The 19070-nt window shown below is 34.0% G+C and overlaps 1 protein-coding gene across 1 annotated transcript in view; it reads left to right on the top strand.

Moving 5' to 3' along the window:
• Nucleotides 1–19070, top strand: part of LOC147725836 (vomeronasal type-2 receptor 26-like) — a 667311-nt gene that overhangs the window by 91830 nt on the left and 556411 nt on the right. The window contains exon 2 of the mRNA XM_086962796.1: nucleotides 16524–16815. Within this exon, the coding sequence (XP_086818922.1) occupies nucleotides 16524–16815 (292 nt within the window). The remainder of the gene's footprint in view (nucleotides 1–16523; nucleotides 16816–19070) is intronic.

Consider the following 19070-nt stretch of genomic DNA (forward strand, 5'->3'; position numbering starts at 1 on the left):
CATCACTCTCATCAGACCAGCAATGCTACCAATTGCTGGGTATGTGGCCGACTCCCTCCCCATCAGAAATACCAGGGAGCTCTGCCTCTTTTTCCGTATCCATTCTCGCACAATGGCTCCTGTGGTGCATGGTTTAAAATTCTTAATAAAATACCTAAATCTTTAGGTCCCGTTATTGCCGTTACCCCCGAAGGGGAATGGATTTGGGGAAACCTTAATTCAGTCCTATTCTACGCCTGTTACCCTAATAGTGAAGGTCAATCTGTTTCCGTAGGAACTGATCTAGAAAATGAAGTATATGGGTTAGGCAATTACACAGAAAACCTTATGATTCTTGCTATTGAATCCACTGATGAGGGTAAGTCCTCATTCCGAGCTAGACGACATACATATTTTGTTTGTGGCCATACCGCATACATAAGTCTACCTCCAGATTGGGATGGTACCTGTTACCTTGCTTTCCTTCTGCCCCCTGTTTTCTTAGCTCCCCCTGATTATCATCGTAACCCAAATCTAGTAAGCAATAGATTCCAAAGAGACCTCCCGCTTGTCGATTATACTGAAACGGCATGGGAACAATACACAGATTTTAATAAAGGATTCTTTTTCTTTGTAGGCCCCGTCCAAAATAGTAAAATAATACGTAGATTAACTAGAACACTTGAAGCAGTAGTACATGAAACCGCTTCCGCTTTAAGTAACATAACAGAGGAACAGTCTGCTATGCGGATTGTTGTCCTTCAAAATCGTCTTGTGATTGACGTCATCTTGGCAGATCGAGGTGGAGCTTGTAAGGTCATCGGGTCAAGTTGCTGTGTTTTCATCCCAGAAAACGCGCCATCTGTATACACAGCTATCACCCGTCTTCATAAAATTGCAAATCTGATACATCAGAATCCAGGCACCTGGACTTGGTCCGGTTGGTTCTGGACAACGTTAACTGCTTGGGGATGGAAGATCCTATCCTTCCTAGGCATTGGCCTAGTCATAGTATTCAGTTGCTGCCTGTGCCTACAGTGTGGGCCAGCGATTTGTGGACTGAGTGCCACATCCTGCATTGAACATTCCAGTTTCCTCTCAAACCGTCAAAGAAAGAAAGATGAGCAAATGATGCTGCAAGAACAAACTGATCGATTCATGAGGATCGAGATTCATGAGGATCGAGATTTCATGAAGGGTCCGTAGGGAACAAGGAGGGAACAAGGAGGGAATGAGGAAATATAAATTTTGGTCATGTTATGTTCCCTATCGTGTACCCCACCGACTCCATGTATCAGCTTAAAGTACATGTAACTTCCCTCCTGTGTCAGCTATGAAGACGCAAACACATTTGCGTCCAACGTTAACATGTCCTCTTTCAGACCCACCCTGAATGGGTTGAATAGTCCGTTCCTAAGTATGCCATGCCAACGTCTTTTTGTGGTGTACTTCTACGTTTTCCAGCTCTAGCTGAGTAGGCCCTGAATTTCTGCCACCGAGCCTCTTTTCTGGCTTCTGACTCCGAGGGCCTCAGCCCAGGCTGCCTCTGTACCCGTGAACTCTGACTTACTTCCAGCGCGGCCCCTCGCGCTCAGCTCAGCCTGTTTTCTGCCAAGACTGACTTCAACCTTCGAATTATCTGATCTGCTCCTCGAAAATGCATTCCTGCCTACTAGTTTAAGTAAACATCCTCCCAGCTGCAGAGCCGAAGGGCCGGCCTGTCTCTGTGCAAGTAATTCAAGTAATTCATAGCCTCTGTTACCATGCTCCCATGGAAGGCCCATGCCCCCACGCTTCTCCTGCAGACACTTAGGCGCTTATACACGCACTCTCAGTCAGTATAGAATAACTTCTGCCCCAGAGACCTTTCCGCCCAGATAGCTTAGTTCCTACAACATCAGATATCAGATATGATAAAAGTACAAGTTGATCTGACATGCCAGACTTCTGTCTCTTTCCGTCAGTTCGAATGTCAAGTCCCCTGCACCCTCCAGCTTCACGTCATTCACACGTCATGCAGCTGCGCGCGCATCCAAGTTTCCAATTTCTGCTGACATTGCCACATCTCTGCTTAGTGCCACCCACCTGTGACACCTATCTGTGACGTTCCTAGCACACACCTCCAGTTCACGCCTAGTCCACGCCTCTTGATTACGTACTAGTAACACGTGGATACTGTTATCTTGTCTTCTCTCAGCTGTTACGCCTACTGCATTACTTCTTATGGTGTAAATTAAGTATATAAGCTATGTATTGTCAATAAAATGTTGCTCTATCCCTTCTGACACCCCTGGGGTGGTCAGAATATGATATCCTGGTCTTGACCATTCCTTTTTAAGGAATAAAACCCCTAAGAACTCTAACACCACGGACTCTGTCTTTTTTCTTCCGATCTGAGTTATTATTGATTAAGTACTTACCTGTATAGAAATTAAGATAGTAAATTAATTATTTACGTCACAATGACAGATACTTTCACATAGTCTAATATTAATAAACCCAATGACAGAGATACTTTCACATAGTATAATATTAATACAGCCAATGACAGTAATACTTTCACATAGTATAATATTAATACATCCAATGACAGAGATACTTTCACATAGTATAATATTAATACACTCAATGACAGTGATACTTTCACATAGTATAATATTAATAAACCCAATGACAGAGATACTTTCACATAGTATAATATTAATACACCCAATGACAGTGATACTTTCACAGAGTATAATATTAATACACCCACTGACAAAGATACTATCACATAGTATAATATCAATGCACCCAATGACAGAGATACTTTCACATAGTATAATATTAATACACCCAATGACAGTGATACGTTCACATAGTATAATATTAATACACCCAATGACAGAGATACTTTCACATAGAATAATATTAATACACCCAATGGCAGTGATACTATCACATAGTATAATATCAATGCACCCAATGACAGTGATACGTTCACATAGTATAATATCAATACATCCAATGACAGAGATACTTTCACATAGTATAATATTAATACACTCAATGACAGTGATACGTTCACATAGTATAATATTAATACACCCAATGACAGTGATACGTTCACATAGTATAATATTAATACACCCAATGACAGTGATACGTTCACATAGTATAATATTAATACACCCACTGACAAAGATACTATCACATAGTATAATATCAATGCACCCAATGACAGTGATACGTTCACATAGTATAATATCAATACATCCAATGACAGAGATACATTCACATAGTATAATATTAATACACCCAATGACAGTGATACGTTCACATAGTATAATATTAATAAACGCAATGACAGTGATACTTTCACAGAGTATAATATTAATACACCCAATGACAGAGATACTTTCACATAGTATAATATTAATAAACCCAATGACAGAGATACTTTCGCATAGTATAATATTAATACAGCCAATGACAGTGATACATTCACATAGTATAATATTAATACACCCAATGACAGTGATACGTTCACATAGTATAATATTAATAAACGCAATGACAGTGATACTTTCACAGAGTATAATATTAATACACCCAATGACAGAGATACTTTCACATAGTATAATATTAATAAACCCAATGACAGAGATACTTTCGCATAGTATAATATTAATACAGCCAATGACAGTGATACTTTCACATAGTATAATATTATTAAACCCAATGACAGAGATACTTTCACATAGTATAATATTAATAAACGCAATGACAGTGATACTTTCACAGAGTATAATATTAATACACCCAATGACAGAGATACTTTCACATACTATAATATTAATACACCCAATGACAGTGATACGTTCACATAGTATAATATTAATACACCCAATGACAGAGATACTTTCACATAGTATAATATTAATACACCCAATGACAGAGATACTTTCACATAATATAATATTAATACACCCAATGACAGTGATACGTTCACATAGTATAATATTAATACACCAACTGACAAAGATACTATCACATAGTATAATATCAATGCACCCAATGACAGTGATACTTTCACAGAGTATAATATTAATACACCCATTGACAAATATACTATCACATAGTATAATATCAATGCACCCAATGACAGTGATACGTTCACATAGTATAATATTAATACACCCAATGACAGTGATACGTTCACATAGTATAATATTAATACACCCAATGACAGAGATACTTTCACATAGTATAAAATTAATACACCCAATGACAGAGATACTTTCACATAGTATAATATTAATACACTCAATGACAGTGATACTTTCACATAGTATAATATTAATACACTCAATGACAGTGATACGTTCACATAGTATAATATTAATACATCCAATGACAGAGATACTTTCACATAGTATAATATTAATACAGCCAATGACAGTAATACTTTCACATAGTATAATATTAATAAACCCAATGACAGAGATACTTTCACATAGTATAATATTAATACACCCAATGACAGTGATACTTTCACATAGTATAATATTAATACACTCAATGACAGTGATACGTTCACATAGTATAATATTAATACACTCAATGACAGTGATACGTTCACATAGTATAATATTAATACACCCAATGACAGTGATACGTTCACATAGTATAATATTAATACACCCAATGACAGTGATACGTTCACATAGTATAATATTAATACACCCACTGACAAAGATACTATCACATAGTATAATATCAATGCACCCAATGACAGTGATACGTTCACATAGTATAATATCAATACATCCAATGACAGAGATACATTCACATAGTATAATATTAATACACCCAATGACAGTGATACGTTCACATAGTATAATATTAATAAACGCAATGACAGTGATACTTTCACAGAGTATAATATTAATACACCCAATGACAGAGATACTTTCACATAGTATAATATTAATAAACCCAATGACAGAGATACTTTCGCATAGTATAATATTATTACAGCCAATGACAGTGATAAATTCACATAGTATAATATTAATACACCCAATGACAGTGATACGTTCACATAGTATAATATTAATAAACGCAATGACAGTGATACTTTCACAGAGTATAATATTAATACACCCAATGACAGAGATACTTTCACATAGTATAATATTAATAAACCCAATGACAGAGATACTTTCGCATAGTATAATATTAATACAGCCAATGACAGTGATACATTCACATAGTATAATATTAATACACCCAATGACAGTGATACGTTCACATAGTATAATATTAATAAACGCAATGACAGTGATACTTTCACAGAGTATAATATTAATACACCCAATGACAGAGATACTTTCACATAGTATAATATTAATAAACCCAATGACAGAGATACTTTCACATAGTATAATATTAATACAGCCAATGACAGTGATACTTTCACATAGTATAATATTATTAAACCCAATGACAGAGATACTTTCACATAGTATAATATTAATAAACGCAATGACAGTGATACTTTCACAGAGTATAATATTAATACACCCAATGACAGAGATACTTTCACATAGTATAATATTAATACACCCAATGACAGTGATACGTTCACATAGTATAATATTAATACACCCAATGACAGAGATACTTTCACATAGTATAATATTAATACACCCAATGACAGAGATACTTTCACATAATATAATATTAATACACCCAATGACAGTGATACGTTCACATAGTATAATATTAATACACCCACTGACAAAGATACTATCACATAGTATAATATCAATGCACCCAATGACAGTGATACTTTCACAGAGTATAATATTAATACACCCATTGACAAATATACTATCACATAGTATAATATCAATGCACCCAATGACAGTGATACGTTCACATAGTATAATATTAATACACCCAATGACAGTGATACGTTCACATAGTATAATATTAATACACCCAATGACAGAGATACTTTCACATAGTATAAAATTAATACACCCAATGACAGAGATACTTTCACATAGTATAATATTAATACACTCAATGACAGTGATACTTTCACATAGTATAATATTAATACACTCAATGACAGTGATACGTTCACATAGTATAATATTAATACATCCAATGACAGAGATACTTTCACATAGTATAATATTAATACAGCCAATGACAGTAATACTTTCACATAGTATAATATTAATAAACCCAATGACAGAGATACTTTCACATAGTATAATATTAATACACCCACTGACAAAGATATTATCACATAGTATAATATCAATGCACCCAATGACAGTGATACGTTCACATAGTATAATATTAATACACCCAATGACAGATACTTTCACATAGTATAATATTATTACACCCAATGACAGAGATACTTTCACATAGTATAATATTAATACACTCAATGACAGTGATACGTTCACATAGTATAATATTAATACACCCAATGACAGTGATACGTTCACATAGTATAATATTAATACACCCAATGACAGAGATACTTTCACATAGTATAATATTAATACACTCAATGACAGTGATACTTTCACATAGTATAATATTAATACACTCAATGACAGTGATACGTTCACATAGTATAATATTAATACATCCAATGACAGAGATACTTTCACATAGTATAATATTAATACAGCCAATGACAGTGATACTTTCACATAGTATAATATTAATAAACCCAATGACAGAGATACTTTCACATAGTATAATATTAATACACCCAATGACAGTGATACTTTCACAGAGTATAATATTAATACACCCAATGACAGAGATACTTTCACATAGTATAATATTAATACACCCAATGGCAGTGATACTATCACATAGTATAACATTAATACACCCAATGACAGTGATACTTTCACACAGTATAATATTAATACACCCACTGACAAAGATACTAGCACATAGTATAATATTAATACACCCAATGACAGTGATACTTTCACATGGTATAATATTAATACACCCACTGACAAAGATACTAGCACATAGTATAATATCAATGCACCCAATGGCAGTGATACGTTCACATAGTATAATATTAATACATCCAATGACAGAGATACTTTCAGATACTATAATATTAATACACCCAATGACAGTAATACTTTCACATAGTATAATATTAATACACCCAATGACAGTGATACCTTCACATAGTATAATATTATTACACCCAATGACAGTAATACTTTCACACATAATTTAATATTAATACACCCAATGGCAGTGATACTTTCACATAGAATAATATTAATATACCCACTGACAAAGATACTATCACATAGTATAATATTAATACACCCAAAGAAAGTGATACTTTCACATAGTATTATATTAATACACCCAATGACAGTGATACTTTCACACATAATTTAATATTAATACACTCAATGACAAATGTACTATCACATACTATAATATCAATACACCCAATTACAGTGATACTTTCACATAGTATAATATTAATGCACCCAATGACAGTAATACTTTCACACATAATTTAATATTAATACACCTAATGACAGTGATACTTTCACATAGTATAATATGAATACACCCAATGACAGTGATACTTTCACATACTATTATATTAATACACCCAATGACAGTGATACTTTCACACATAATTTAATATTAATACACTCAATGACAAATGTACTATCACATAGTATAATATCAATACACCCAATTACAGTGATACTTTTACATAGAATAATATTAATGCACCCAATGACAGTAATACTTTCACACATAATTTAATATTAATACACCTAATGACAGTGATACTTTCATATAGTGTAATATTAATACACCCAATGACAGTGATACGTTCACCCATAATTTAATATTAATACACGCAATGACAGTGATGCTTTCACATAGTATAACATTAATACACCCAATGACAGTGATACTTTCACATAGTATAATATTAATAAACCCACTGACAGAGATACTATCACATAGTATTATATTAATACACCCAATGACAGTGATACTTTCACACATAATTTAATATTAATACACTCAATGACAAATATACTATCACATAGTATAATATCAATACACCCAATGACAGTGATACTTTCACATAGTATAATATTAATACACCCAATGACAGTGATACTTTCACCCATAATTTAATATTAATACACCCAATGACAGTGATGCTTTCACATCGTATAATATTAATACACCCAGTGACAATGACACTTTCACATACTATAATATCAATACACCCAGTGACAATGATACTTTCACATAGTATAATATCAATTTACCCAGTGACAATGGTGTTTTCACATAATATAATATTAATACACCCAATGACAGTGATACCTTCACATAGTATAATATTAATACACCCAATGACAGTAATACTTGCACACATAATGTAATATTAATACACCTAATGGAAGTGATACTTTGACATAGTATAACATTAATACACCCAATGACAGTGATACTTTCACATAGTATAATAATAATACCCCCACTGACAAAGATACTATCACATAGTATTATATTAATACACCCAATGACAGTGATACTTTCACACATAATTTAATATTAATACACTCAATGACAAATATACTATCACATAGTATAATATCAATACACCCAATGACAGTGATACTTTCACATAGTATAATATTAATACACCCAATGACAGTGATACTTTCACCCATAATTTAATATTAATACACCCAATGACAGTGATACTTTCACATAGTATAATATTAATACACCCAGTGACAATGATACTTTCACATACTATAATATCAATACACCCAGTGACAATGACACTTTCACATAGTATAATATTAATACACCCAGTAACAATGACACTTTCACATAGTATAATATTAATACATCCAATGACAGAGATACTTTCACATAGTATAATATTAATACAGCCAATGACAGTGATACTTTCACATAGTATAATATTAATAAACCCAATGACAGAGATACTTTCACATAGTATAATATTAATACACCCACTGACAAAGATACTATCACATAGTATAATATCAATGCACCCATTGACAGAGATACGTTCACATAGTATAATATTAATACACCCAATGACAGTGATACGTTCACATAGTATAATATTAATACACCCAATGACAGAGATACTTTCACATAGTATAATATTAATACACCCACTGACAAAGATACTATCACATAGTATAATATCAATACACCCAATGACAGTGATACTTTCACAGAGTATAATATTAATACATCCAATGACAGAGATACTTTCACATAGTATAATATTAATACAGCCAATGACAGTGATACTTTCACATAGTATAATATTAATAAACCCAATGACAGAGATACTTTCACATAGTATAATATTAATACACCCAATGACAGTGATACTTTCACAGAGTATAATATTAATACACCCACTGACAAAGATACTATCACATAGTATAATATCAATACACCCAATGACAGTGATACTTTCACAGAGTATAATATTAATACATTCAATGACAGAGATACTTTCACATAGTATAATATTAATACACCCAATGACAGTGATACGTCCACATAGTATAATATTAATACACCCAATGACAGAGATACTTTCACATAGTATAATATTAATACACCCACTGACAAAGATACTATCACATAGTATAATATCAATGCACCCAATGACAGAGATACTTTCACATAGTATAATATTAATACACCCAATGACAGTGATACGTTCACCTAGAATAATATTATTACACCCAATGACAGAGATACTTTCACATAGTATAATATTAATACACCCAATGACAGAGATACTTTCAAATAGTATAATATCAATGCACCCAATGACAGTGATACGTTCACATAGTATAATATTAATACACCCAATGACAGATACTTTCACATAGTATAATATTAATAAACCCAATGACAGAGATACTTTCACATAGTATAATATTAATACAGCCAATGACAGTAATACTTTCACATAGTATAATATTAATACATCCAATGACAGAGATACTTTCACATAGTATAATATTAATACACTCAATGACAGTGATACTTTCACATAGTATAATATTAATAAACCCAATGACAGAGATACTTTCACATAGTATAATATTAATACACCCAATGACAGTGATACTTTCACAGAGTATAATATTAATACACCCACTGACAAAGATACTATCACATAGTATAATATCAATGCACCCAATGACAGAGATACTTTCACAAAGTATAATATTAATACACCCAATGACAGTGATACGTTCACATAGTATAATATTAATACACCCAATGACAGAGATACTTTCACATAGTATAATATTAATACACCCAATGGCAGTGATACTATCACATAGTATAATATCAATGCACCCAATGACAGTGATACGTTCACATAGTATAATACCAATACATCCAATGACAGAGATACTTTCACATAGTATAATATTAATACACTCAATGACAGTGATACGTTCACATAGTATAATATTATTACACCCAATGACAGTGATACGTTCACATAGTATAATATTAATACACCCAAGGACAGTGATATGTTCACATAGTATAATATTAATACACCCAATGACAGAGATACTTTCACATAGTATAATATTAATACACCCAATGGCAGTGATACTATCACATAGTATAATATCAATGCACCCAATGACAGTGATACGTTCACATAGTATAATACCAATACATCCAATGACAGAGATACTTTCACATAGTATAATATTAATACACTCAATGACAGTGATACGTTCACATAGTATAATATTAATACACCCAATGACAGTGATACGTTCACATAGTATAATATTAATACACCCAATGACAGTGATACGTTCACATAGTATAATATTAATACACCCACTGACAAAGATACTAGCACATAGTATAATATCAATGCACCCAATGACAGTGATACGTTCACATAGTATAATATCAATACATCCAATGACAGAGATACATTCACATAGTATAATATTAATACACCCAATGACAGTGATACGTTCACATAGTATAATATTAATAAACGCAATGACAGTGATACTTTCACAGAGTATAATATTAATACACCCAATGACAGAGATACTTTCACATAGTATAATATTAATAAACCCAATGACAGAGATACTTTCGCATAGTATAATATTAATACAGCCAATGACAGTGATACTTTCACATAGTATAATATTAATAAACCCAATGACAGAGATACTTTCACATAGTATAATATTAATACACCCAATGACAGTGATACTTTCACAGAGTATAATATTAATACACCCACTGACAAAGATACTATCACATAGTATAATATCAATGCACCCAATGACAGTGATACGTTCACATAGTATAATATTAATACACCCAATGACAGTGATACCTTCACATAGTATAATATTAATACACCCAATGACAGAGATACTTTCACATAGTATAATATTAATACACCCAATGACAGAGATACTTTCACATAGTATAATATTAATACACCCAATGACAGTGATACGTTCACTTAGTATAATATTAATACACCCAATGACAGAGATACTTTCACATAGTATAATATTAATAAACCCAATGACAGAGATACTTTCACATAGTATAATATTAATACACCCAATGACAGAGATACTTTCAAATAGTATAATATCAATGCACCCAATGACAGTGATACGTTCACATAGTATAATATTAATACACTCAATGACAGTGATACTTTCACATAGTATAATATTAATACACCCAATGACAGTGATACGTTCACATAGTATAATATTAATACACCCAATGACAGTGATACGTTCACATAGTATAATATTAATACACCCACTGACAAAGATACTATCACATAGTATAATATCAATGCACCCAATGACAGTGATACTTTCACATAGTATAATATCAATACATCCAATGACAGAGATACATTCACATAGTATAATATTAATACACCCTATGACAGTGATACGTTCACATAGTATAATATTAATAAACGCAATGACAGTGATACTTTCACAGAGTATAATATTAATACACCCAATGACAGAGATTCTTTCACATAGTATAATATTAATAAACCCAATGACAGAGATACTTTCACATAGTATAATATTAATACACCCAATGACAGTGATACTTTCACAGAGTATAATATTAATACACCCACTGACAAAGATACTATCACATAGTATAATATCAATGCACCCAATGACAGTGATACGTTCACATAGTATAATATTAATACACCCAATGACAGTGATACTTTCACATAGTATAATATTAATAAACCCAATGACAGAGATACTTTCACGTAGTATAATATTAATACACTCAATGACAGTGATACTTTCACATAGTATAATATTAATACACCCACTGACAAAGATACTATCACATAGTATAATATCAATGCACCCAATGACAGTGATACGTTCACATAGTATAATATCAATACACTCAATGACAGTGATACTTTCACATAGTATAATATTAATACACCCAATGACAGTGATACGTTCACATAGTATAATATTAATACACCCAATGACAGTGATACGTTCACATAGTATAATATTAATACACCCACTGACAAAGATACTATCACATAGTATAATATCAATGCACCCAATGACAGTGATACGTTCACATAGTATAATATCAATACATCCAATGACAGAGATACATTCACATAGTATAATATTAATACACCCAATGACAGTGATACGTTCACATAGTATAATATTAATAAACGCAATGACAGTGATACTTTCACAGAGTATAATATTATTACACCCAATGACAGAGATACTTTCACATAGTATAATATTAATAAACCCAATGACAGAGATACTTTCGCATAGTATAATATTAATACAGCCAATGACAGTGATACTTTCACATAGTATAATATTAATAAACCCAATGACAGAGATACTTTCACATAGTATAATATTAATACACCCAATGACAGTGATACTTTCACAGAGTATAATATTAATACACCCACTGACAAAGATACTATCACATAGTATAATATCAATGCACCCAATGACAGTGATACGTTCACATAGTTTAATATTAATACACCCAATGACAGTGATAGGTTCACATAGTATAATATTAATACACCCAATGACAGAGATACTTTCACATAGTATAATATTAATACACCCAATGACAGAGATACTTTCACATAGTATAATATTAATACACCCAATGACAGTGATACGTTCACATAGTATAATATTAATACACCCAATGACAGAGATACTTTCACATAGTATAATATTAATAAACCCAATGACAGAGATACTTTCACATAGTATAATATTAATACACTCAATGACAGTGATACTTTCACATAGTATAATATTAATACACTCAATGACAGTGATACGTTCACATAGTATAATATTAATACATCCAATGACAGAGATACTTTCACATAGTATAATATTAATACAGCCAATGACAGTGATACTTTCACATAGTATAATATTAATAAACCCAATGACAGAGATACTTTCACATAGTATAATATTAATACACCCAATGACAGTGATACTTTCACAGAGTATAATATTAATACACCCACTGACAAAGATACTATCACATAGTATAATATCAATGCACCAAATGACAGGGATACTTTCACATAGTATAATATTAATACACCCAATGACAGTGATACATTCACATAGTATAATATTAATACACCCAATTACAGAGATACTTTCACATAGTATAACATTAATACACCCAATGACAGTGATACTTTCACACAGTATAATATTAATACACCCACTGACAAAGATACTAGCACATAGTATAATATCAATGCACCCAATGGCAGTGATACGTTCACATAGTATAATATCAATACACCCAATGACAGTGATACATTCACATAGTATAATATTAATACACCCAATGACAGATACTTTCACATAGTATAATATTAATAAACCCAATGACAGAGATACTTTCACATAGTATAATATTAATACAGCCAATGACAGTAATACTTTCACATAGTATAATATTAATACATCCAATGACAGAGATACTTTCACATAGTATAATATTAATACACTCAATGACAGTGATACTTTCACATAGTATAATATTAATAAACCCAATGACAGAGATACTTTCACATAGTATAATATTAATACACCCAATGACAGTGATACTTTCACAGAGTATAATATTAATACACCCACTGACAAAGATACTATCACATAGTATAATATCAATGCACCCAATGACAGAGATACTTTCACAAAGTATAATATTAATACACCCAATGACAGTGATACGTTCACATAGTATAATATTAATACACCCAATGACAGTGATACTTTAACATGGTATAATATTAATACACCCACTGACAAAGATACTAGCACATAGTATAATATCAATGCACCCAATGGCAGTGATACGTTCACATAGTATAATATTAATACATCCAATGACAGAGATACTTTCAGATAGTATAATATTAATACACCCAATGACCGTAATACTTTCACATAGTATAATATTAATACACCCAATGAAAGCGATACCTTCACATAGTATAATATTAATACACCCAATGACAGTAATACTTTCACACATAATTTAATATTAATACACCCAATGGCAGTGATACTTTCACATAGAATAATATTAATATACCCACTGACAAAGATACTATCACATAGTATAATATTAATACACCCAATGTAAGTGATACTTTCACATAGTATTATATTAATACACCCAATGACAGCGATACTTTCACACATAATTTAATATTAATACACTCAATGACAAATGTACTATCACATAGTATAATATCAATACACCCAATTACAGTGATACTTTTACATAGTATAATATTAATGCACCCAATGACAGTAATACTTTCACACATAATTTAATATTAATACACCCAATGACAGTAATACTTTCACATAGTATAATATTAATACACCCAATGACAGTGATACCTTCACATAGTATAATATCAATACACCCAATTACAGTGATACTTTTACATAGTATAATATTAATGCACCCAATGACAGTGATACTTTCACACATAATTTAATATTAATACACTCAATGACAAATGTACTATCACATAGTATAATATCAATACACCCAATTACAGTGATACTTTTACATAGTATAATATTAATGCACCCAATGACAGTAATACTTTCACACATAATTTAATATTAATACACCTAATGACAGTGATACGTTCACGTAGTATAATATTAATACACCCAATGACAGTGATACTTTCACCCATAATTTAATATTAATACACTCAATGACAGTGATGCTTTCACATAGTATAACATTAATACACCCAATGACAAAGATACTATCACATAGTATTATATTAATACACCCAATGACAGTGATACTTTCACACATAATTTAATATTAATACACTCAATGACAAATATACTATCACATAGTATAATATCAATACACCCAATGACAGTGATACTTTCACACATAATGTAATATTAATACACCCAATGGCAGTGATACTTTGACATAGTATAACATTAATAAACCCACTGACAGTGATACTTTCACATAGTATAATAATAATACCCCCACTGACAAAGATACTATCACATAGTATTATATTAATACACCCAATGACAGTGATACTTTCACACATAATTTAATATTAATACACTCAATGACAAATATACTATCACATAGTATAATATCAATACACCCAATGACAGTGATACTTTCACATAGTATAATATTAATACACCCAATGACAGTGATACTTTCACCCATAATTTAATATTAATACACCCAATGACAGTGATACGTTCACATAGTATAATATTAATACACCCATTGACAATGACACTTTCACATACTATAATATCAATACACCCAGTGACAATGATACTTTCACATAGTATAATATCAATTGACCCAGTGACAATGGTGTTTTCACATAATATAATATCAATACACCCAGTGACAATGATACTTTCACATACTATAATATCAATACACCCAGTGACAATGACACTTTCACATACTATAATATCAATACACCCAGTGACAATGATACTTTCACATAGTATAATATCAATACACCCAGTGACAATGATACTTTCACATTGTTTAATATCAATTTGCGTTGCACCTGCAGCTTCACATTTGTGTATGTTTAGGACACATTCCATTACCATAATTTTTTTTAAATGCACTGTTTATGTGATTCATGGTACTGATAAGAACTCATTTATCATAACACTTTCTGCGGAGATCACATATTTATGATTATTTCTGAGTGTTCCACTCTTACAGCACATTTAAATTTGGTGTCAACTGGTAGTATCAATCTCATTGTTCTAACTGCTGAAATATGAACTTCATGGTACCATGGGCCAACCTTGTTGTTTATCTTTCAGCGCATCCTACCGCCATCTTCGGCATCTTCTGGCTCTAATCTATGCCACAGAACAGATCAACAGAAACCATAATCTCTTAGGAAACTTCACTCTGGGTTATCAGATCTATGATTCTTGCAGTAGTGTGATGAAATCTCTTCAAGCCACACTTAACATCTTGTCAAAGAGGGAGTATCCAGTCCCAAACTATAGCTGTCAGAGTAATGGCACACTGGTTGGGTTTATTGGAGACCTGTCATCTACAACATCATTCTCAATAGCCGAGCTCCTAGGAATCTACAGGTATCCTCAGGTAGGAAACATGCTTGGTGAGTGAACATCCTAAACATTTGTGTGTTTCAGCAACTTTGTTTAGGCCATTCATGAACATGGAGGCTTGGTTCAATGTAAACATGTGAAAATTAGGAGAATAAATAAAGGGAAGGGACAGCATGTTGATGTAATACGTAGGCTGAAATTAGACTGATGTTGCTTGTGTTTTTGTCTGTCAGTTTGGGGTCGACTGTTCCTAGTAGAGTAGGAATGAGATTGATTTGAATGTGATGGATCTCTATGTAGAGTAGCATAGTCAATGATAAACAGTGATCTCACCCTGCTCAGTCACACTTGTCATCCTTTCTTATGTTCATGTTGTACTCTCCCCCACCTTTCACCACTGACTCTATTATTGTGACTTGGTGTCTCTCTCCCCTGACTTTCTTTCCAGAACCTCACCCCACACACTACTGCCTGACACTGGTGCCCTGGTTTCATTCATTTTTAATGAACTTGGCAAACTCATCTGGGAATTTTAGTTTGAACACTTTTAAGATGATCGTTACGCTGCATATCTTGTCCATGTTAGAAGTATACAAGTTATCACTCCAAAGTATGTACCTGTTGTTACTTTTCCAGCACTTGTTAGACAGATCTAAAACGATACACAGAGACAACTAGCAATGTCAGACATTTGCAAAGCAACACTCATTTATGACGGTGTCTTTTCCTGGGGAGAATGGGTTGCATTCTGGTATGGATGAGAAGGAATCATTATTGTGCTGATGTTTTGAACACAGCAGTACTGACTTCAAGGGAGGGCTCAGCTTGAAGCCAATGTAAGTGGATGTGGACCATGGAGCTCCGTCTGCTGCTGTCCCAAATCATCGATCCTGAACCCTGGTCGCAGCCCCTTAACAGATCTGTGTACCGGAGACACTGGAGTGCTTGCAGAGTTGTGAGGTAAAACGCGTACTACCCCTGGAAGGGTCACAATTCGCAGAGGTGAGAGCGAGTTGAAGGAACGGAATCAGCCTCAAAATGGCACCCAAGCCTAGGAGCGTCCTCTGCTTTTGACATGGCCTGCCAAGTGGGGATTGATCCTGGTGTGACAGAGCCCTATGGAGGGTGCCTACATAGCCCAGCTGAGCAGAGGGGGCCCAGGGGTGCAGATTAAGGCAGAGTGGACCAGAGTCCTTCAAGAAGACAGTCCAGGTCCCAAAGCTGGCCTGTCAAGATGCTGGGGAACAGCCAGCAAGATGGCGCCCTCGGCATAGGCTGCCCAGAGATCCTCACACAGTCAGTCGGGTGAACGCCAACCACCTGGTGCTGAGGAGGAGGCTACTCAGCGGAGGAGTCCTAACTGGTGAAGACATAGGAGAAATCTGTGGTAGCGGGATATCCCGAGTCAGCTCACCCACAGTGCCTAGTAATTGGAGCCGTGTAGTGGGACGGAGGTGGTGGGGCGAGGGCACCCACGTCAAAAAACTGTGCAGCCAGCCCCAGAAATATGAAGGCAGTGCAGCGTGGAACAGAAGTGGCATTCAATAGCCCAGGTGAGCCCAGCACTTACCTGGGCTGAAAAGACTCGCCGTCGGAAGACCACCATGGGGGTCAGGGAGTATGCTGTCCCTGGAGGGAGACTGTAAAGGCCCTGCATCTGAGGCAGACCTGTGCAGCAATTGGTCACTCTGGAAATCATACCTGGGCAGGAGTGGCCAGCAACAACAAGCCTGTTTACTCATTGACACCGGCCTTGCAAAGGCCTGCGGCAACCGGAGCGGGCCCATAGTGTTGACCCCAGGAATTGAGTGCCTAGAATAGAAAATGAAAGATCTGGTGCACGATGGATAATGGTGGTAATTGGACGCAGGGAGTGACCGCAGCATTGTAAGACCGGGTTGTACTAGGCAGGCAGTTACCATAACGAGTTCTGAGGGCACAAACAGAGCAGGGGAACAAGTGAGATGAGGAGGGTCCATCTGGTGTCACAGAACCTCATACTGCCATAGACCCAACTGTGCTGCGCTCATCCAGCCAGCAGCAACCGCATCAGTGCACAGCAGAGAGCAACCTAGGGGCTCCTAACGCAGAGCATAATCAGTAACATAGGAGCACTGCCACCCCGGAGTGAGTTTGGCAACTTCAGCAGAAACAGCAGAAATGGAGAAGTTGGAGGTGAGGTAGAGTCAGACCTCAGTGGCAAACTAGACAAGCAAGAGGGCAGACTTCTTATGTGATCACAGCAGTCGTAACAGAGAAGAAGGCCTGGGGATCTCACAAGCAGTGCCA

This window comes from Lissotriton vulgaris, chromosome 3_1 (assembly GCF_964263255.1).
Source record: "Lissotriton vulgaris chromosome 3_1, aLisVul1.2, whole genome shotgun sequence".
Classification (NCBI taxonomy): Eukaryota; Metazoa; Chordata; class Amphibia; order Caudata; family Salamandridae; genus Lissotriton; species Lissotriton vulgaris.